The sequence below is a fragment of the Perna viridis genome, chromosome 11 (assembly GCF_037379345.1).
Source record: "Perna viridis isolate PV_CMFRI_1.1 ecotype Kerala chromosome 11, ASM3737934v1, whole genome shotgun sequence".
Lineage (NCBI taxonomy): Eukaryota > Metazoa > Mollusca > Bivalvia > Mytilida > Mytilidae > Perna > Perna viridis.
Genome location: NC_142455.1, coordinates 22,472,754 through 22,478,646, shown reverse-complemented (window position 1 = coordinate 22,478,646; position 5,893 = coordinate 22,472,754). Strand labels below are relative to the sequence as shown.

The following is a 5,893-nucleotide window of genomic DNA, read 5'->3' as shown; positions in this document are numbered from 1 at the left end:
ACAATAAATTCAAATTATATGTATTACTTAATTGATGCTTATAAGGACAACTATTTAGTCAAAATTAATTTCAAAAGATCTTTAAATAGAACGCAGGGTCAGTGAATTGTTTGACTTACTAGTTTTAAAGGTTTTTTTTTTTTTTTTAAATATAATGGTGACATAAATAATAGTTCGATCAAGTGACTAAACGTACGCTGATTTATAAAGTTTGACTGTCATTTTGCTTAACTTTAATAGGAAGTAAAAAAATACATCGCAAATTTACCAATTAAGTCAGTTGAAAATATCGCGTAAATACTTTTTATCACGTGGGTGTTAGTTTACATGACTGTACATTCTGTCAACTCGAACATTACTACGGAGATTAATACATAAACTGTATGCATGGAAACTTTAAAATTACGAAACAATTATTAATAATGGAAGGTTACATTTGGAAAATGGACCACTTTACTACTACAAATACCACTATTACAGGAAAGGATTAAAACATTGGACGTGAGAAGAGCATTAATTACATAAACATTGATCCAGGGGACGTAACTCCAACTCATAGATGGGAAAATCAACTAGTAAACTGTATGAACGCAAATGGCGTTCAGCTTACGACGAAAATCGTTTTAACTACAGTAAGTCAAGATACTCTTTCACGAATGCTATATTGCAGTAAATAAATGTACACGTAATTAAGCTCGATCCATATGACTCATTTAATCAACAGTTAACAAACAGAATTTCGGAAATTTCTGTTTTATTTAATAATGTCAGGGAGTGTATATTGTAATATGAAGCAACAAAACATTCCGAGTATATACACGACGCCTCCCATTATACACCTATACAAAATTGCGATCGTCATTGATCACCTATCAGTTTCCGATCAGTCATCGATCCGTCAATTGAAACCGATCCATGAAACGGGTGATTGCATCAACTGGCCACAGAGCGGCCAATGTATTTTACGGTTTGTGTTATTTTCTTTGTCAATTTTACACATATTTACATAATGCAATAGGTTTAAACACCAAATTATACTTTAATTTTCACATTTCTTTTATTTTAAACAGATCATCCGTCATTTTATAATACCAAATTGCGATCAGATCGGTAATCGGTTATCAATACGTAAGAGGTCAATCAGTCAGCGGTCATCGATCCGTTAGATCGTTGCGCGGATCGGTTCAAGGACTGTATTTAGATTTACCAGCTAGGGTATATCACTCAACAATGGAGAGTCAATACTCTTTTGCAGAATGTTTGAAAATTAAATGTAAGGTTACATAATTCAGGGAATACCATTTGGATAAAAAATTAATATTTCTGTGGTCTTCTTCACAAAAAAATCGTGAGTGTAAAATTAGTCGTAAGTTATGACGTCATAGTAAATCAAGCTATTGTGACGTCCCAACTTACGACTAATTTTACACTTACGATTTTTTGTGAAAAGGACCACAGATTATCAGTGAAATTCAAAATATATATATATAATGATTCCATGTTAAAACTTTATTCAGATTCGTTTACTGTCACCGACAGGGCGGATACAGGATTTTAGTTAGTATAACTTTTAACCGAGCGAAGTGTTGCAGTGAAATTACAGTTGTATAATTTAAGAATATATAATATTTTGCCCCAGTCGTAAAAAAAGGGGGAGTGTTTAAACTATACACTCCGCGAGTGACTGGTGTAAATCGGTAAATGTGTGTGTTCATGTTTTGTATAGTTACAGATCGCCGACAATTAACTCAGCAAGAAAAATGTGATTTCCTTTTCTCCATCAGAGATGGTCAAGAAGAAAATGTTATAAAACAGATTAAAGATAACCCACATCTGCTATCGTGCATGTTTTGGTTTGGTCAGTATCATATATCAACAGATGTTCGTTGTTCTGATAAAGAATAACAAGGATTTCAAAGGGGTGTGCAAAACTTTTAATATCTTTCTTACTAGAACGATATAAGTAGAAAAAATTGTCTGTGTGCTTGCTTTTGAGATTTAAGTATAATTTGAAATTTTGGCGGGAAAAAAATCTCTTGATTATCCATACATTCTGCTTTTGTAGATTTTATCTATTAAAAAATCCTGAAGAAATAATAATTAATTCATGAAAACTTCTCAAATAGCATTTTAAAGTGTGTGTAATTAAAATATGAAAGAAAAGTGGGGGTTATGATGACTTGGCACAAAAAATATATGCATGAAATGGATAAAACCGGAGGAGTCCGAAAATCTGATAAAAAAAAGGCTGAAGATGAGCAGCGAACATCTTTAACATTTTTGCAGCTTAATATACGGTGTACGTTAGTTAAGTATTTGGTTTCTAAGAAATTTAATTCTTCCTCTTTATGGTTTTGTTAATCATACTGGCGTTTAAGTCTTTGTATATAAACAATTATTTTTGATAGTACATGCAAGATCCTGAGTATAAACGATCCATAAAGGTGCAATAAATATGGACATTTTATTTGAAAATTTTGCATTATATGTAATGAGAAACTTTTTTTTATTTCTAGATGAATGTTTTTGAAAATGCTTCATAAAAAAAAATCACAAGCATTGGACTAAATGCCTTAGAATGTTTTTGATGGAAACGACAAAATATCGTATAGAATGACTCTTTAGTTCTCTCCATCATATCTTAAACGTTATAGTGATAATGATATTTTTTTTTTCAATTGTAGAGCTTTATATTGTGTTAGTATATACTGTAGCTGTAGTTGTATAGCACCATGTACGCGTATGTTATGAAGTTCATGCTTGTACGTCACTTCACAATTTTATATATATTTAATATTTGTTTCTTTTAGACTTAATAGTATCTTCATCAAATATATTTCAGAATATTACGTGCTTGAAACGGCAACCAAAAAAGAATTCTGTGCTTGCTCTCAAAATCTCGAGTTATGCTATAAAGAGGGTATCCCAACTGGTGAAATGATTAAACGGCTTGAACTAGCAATAATTACAACAAGATGTCCTCACGTAGCACTTAATAAAACTAGAAAAGTCATAACTGTGGACCAGGACATATCGTCTGCTGAGGTTTCAAATACTTGTGATGTCACAGTTCCTCAAAACGTGTGTCGTTATACAAGGAAAATAACAGCTGGAGTTTACTGGATTCATCTGGCTGTAATATATGATAAACAGGAGATTATCAAGCAGGTTTTACCGTTTGCATCAACTTGTGGTGTGTTTGATGATTACCTGAACACATCAAAACACCATTTTACTCCAGTACACATTGCTTTGACTCATTCTAATCCTCAAATGGGTATTGCTATAGCAACCGTGGACCCCCAACTGCTTTACACAACTCCGTGTAATGTAGACACCGAATACAACTACCTGAATGACCCATTAAGCGTTGCTTTACAATTCAACCATTTAAATACGTTTTGTAAACTTTATAACATAATGAAATTATATGAGAAAAGAAGATTAGACTGTAGATTATTTCGAGCGAATAACATAATGCAGTTCTGGTCAGAAAGAACTATAGAGCTCCTGGAGAAAAACAACATGAAGGAAGCAAGCATTTTGTTGTCTATTGATAAACTCGAACTTGTTTTTTACAAGAGGATTTTTCAATTAATATATGAAAAAGGTACGTGTCGTACCGATTTTTAGGCCTTAATGTAAATTTTAAGACTCCTTGCTAACGACCATACTCAAACTTAGATATTTTTTATCTTCATACACCGTCGTAAAAAGAAAAAGATATTTTCATTTCATATGGTGTATGCACTTTCTTAAGGAAAAAAAATAATCATATAATTTTCGAATACGACTCTGAATCTGTACAAAACGTATCTCGAAATTATCCAGTTTAAATGCACATCCAATGAATATGGCATTCTGATTTTATTTTGTCGCCGTCTGACATACCCGTAGAGCACGTGTCCATCGATTGGTATACACATATATTATTCTAAAACTATTCTTGTATAGATACAATACTTGACAATTTTAAAGTTGAATACTACATGGTTATATTTTTGCTTGGTCCTCATTGGTTGAGCATAGCATATCATTGAGTGTTCAGATTATTTTGTGGAATCAAATTGCTGATATTCGTAAGGGTTTTATCAGCATAATTTCCATTAAAGAAAAAGAGTTACACTGTTCATTATAGCCAGTTTTTTTTATATATGTTTTTGTCTTTTTAAAAACGAACAAATTTAGGCAAACTCCTTCTAATAGATATTAGACCAATTAATATTGGCTCTGATTCTGATGATTTTGCCACAGAAAACAATTTAACAGTGAATAGGAACAGCCAACGTCTGCCGTGCACTATCACTTGTAATTAAAACACCAAGCGTTCAATATCATAAAATATTGCTTTGTTAGAAACACATTGTTTAAATGGAAACTATAATATACGAAATGTAATAACATAAACTGTAGTTTGTTTGATTCCTCGGATGTTATAATTGATCAGCTTTCCTAGAGCATAGAGGAAATTCCTTATGTATAACATTGCCTTATTGATGTGAAAGCGGAAATAGTTTGCTTCTATATACTTAGCTAGGCTTCGATTGAAAAAGCTAACATCATCGAAACTTCATTCTAGAAACGATTTGTGTGATCATACTTATTGCTGTTGAAAAATAAGGTTATATCAACTTTTTTATTGCAGGTATATATTGGATGTGTGATATAATTCTTGCAGAATCTGACTTCAGTCAACAGATGATAAATGGGACAAAAGATGACAAAAGCATGTTTGATGAAGTAATGATCAAAGCTGTTTTCTCTGATGAAGCACATGCTGTCCAACTTTTTATTGATAATGGTCTTGACAAAAACGCAGAATTTAAGGAATGTAGTGTTCTGACATGGGCAGAGTATCTAGAATTTAATGATGTTGTCCGAGTTCTTCGATCGGCGCAAGCGTTTAGAAAAGTTCATAATTATAGCTACTCAATGTTGTACCTCATCGTTGATTATAAACATGACAACGGAGATATAATGATCGACAACTTGCCAATAATACATCGTATTTTCCAGGTAAGAAAGCATCAGTATAATAACACTTTATGTGTAATGGACACGTTAGCATTGGCTTGGCGTAATTACCAGCATGGAGAATTCCAATATTTGCTTTTACAAGGAGCTGATCCTATTCATATTGTAAATACAATGGGTCGTCTGGGACACCATCACAGAACAAACAGCCTTATTTACCACTTCATATCCGCAAATATATTCGTTGACAGTCAGAAGTTGTTTCCACTTTTCCGTCAACACGATATTACAGCGTTGTCCATTCTTGATGAGTTAGCATTGTCCCCTTTAACATCTTCCTTAATGGACACAGCACAAAGGTACAGCAAAGACTTCACCAAATTCGTTGAATTGTGGACAGAGTGGTATGAACCGGTTAGGCCACTCTCTATTCTCTGTCGTCGTTCACTCCGAAAGCATTTCACTGGTTACCAATACTATTTGTTCCTTGATTTAAAGAGTGATATTTTACCATTGCCTATTATGAAATTTCTTGGAATGACAGATCTCTTGATGCCAGTGAGTTTAACACTGGATGGTTACAATGATATTAAATTAGCAAGAAAACTACTTAACTTGAATCCAAATCTATTTGAGACTTGATTGATTTGTTTTATCTATTATTTTTTTTTACAAAATGGTTTTTATTAGTGATTATAACAAGGCGTTATTGTCATTAGCCTTTCACTACAATTAAAAAAAAACTAGACCGGAAACCATTGCATAAGTACATAGATCTCATTAACAGTAAAAAAAACAAAAACAATAATAGAACGATTGCATTTCGTTTTATACAAGTGTCTGGTTTACTTTGATTCAAAATACGTCTAACTGAAACAAATTATTCAAGATGCATCTAAACTGAAACATTATTCAAGAT

General features: G+C 32.5%; 1 protein-coding gene across 5 annotated transcripts; it reads left to right on the top strand.

Moving 5' to 3' along the window:
• The first annotated feature begins 279 nt into the window (after positions 1-279).
• On the top strand, positions 280-5,676 carry LOC148603377 (uncharacterized). 5 transcript variants are annotated; one of them, XM_088552472.1, is made up of 5 exons: positions 283-632; positions 1,071-1,273; positions 1,727-1,858; positions 2,843-3,610; positions 4,646-5,676. In XM_088552472.1, exons 2-5 carry the CDS (start codon positions 1,231-1,233, stop codon positions 5,614-5,616), a joined length of 1,914 nt encoding a protein of 637 aa, XP_088408598.1. In that variant the 5' UTR covers positions 283-632; positions 1,071-1,230; the 3' UTR covers positions 5,617-5,676. The 5 variants fall into 5 exon arrangements, with proteins under 5 accessions (XP_088408595.1, XP_088408598.1, XP_088408597.1 ...); XM_088552469.1 differs by lacking the exon at positions 1,071-1,273 and having other exon boundaries at positions 280-669; XM_088552471.1 differs by having other exon boundaries at positions 283-1,273.
• Positions 5,677-5,893: the final 217 nt, after the last annotated feature.

Excerpts from the sequence above, each read along its gene's own strand:
- LOC148603377 (XM_088552469.1), top strand. The coding sequence starts at position 585 with ATGAACGCAAATGGCGTTCAGCTTACGACGAAAATCGTTTTAACTACA. Across the intron at positions 1,859-2,842 it reads ATCGTGCATGTTTTGGTTTG|AATATTACGTGCTTGAAACG; the intron begins GTCAGTATCATA and ends AATATATTTCAG. Across the intron at positions 3,611-4,645 it reads TCAATTAATATATGAAAAAG|GTATATATTGGATGTGTGAT; the intron begins GTACGTGTCGTA and ends TTTTTATTGCAG.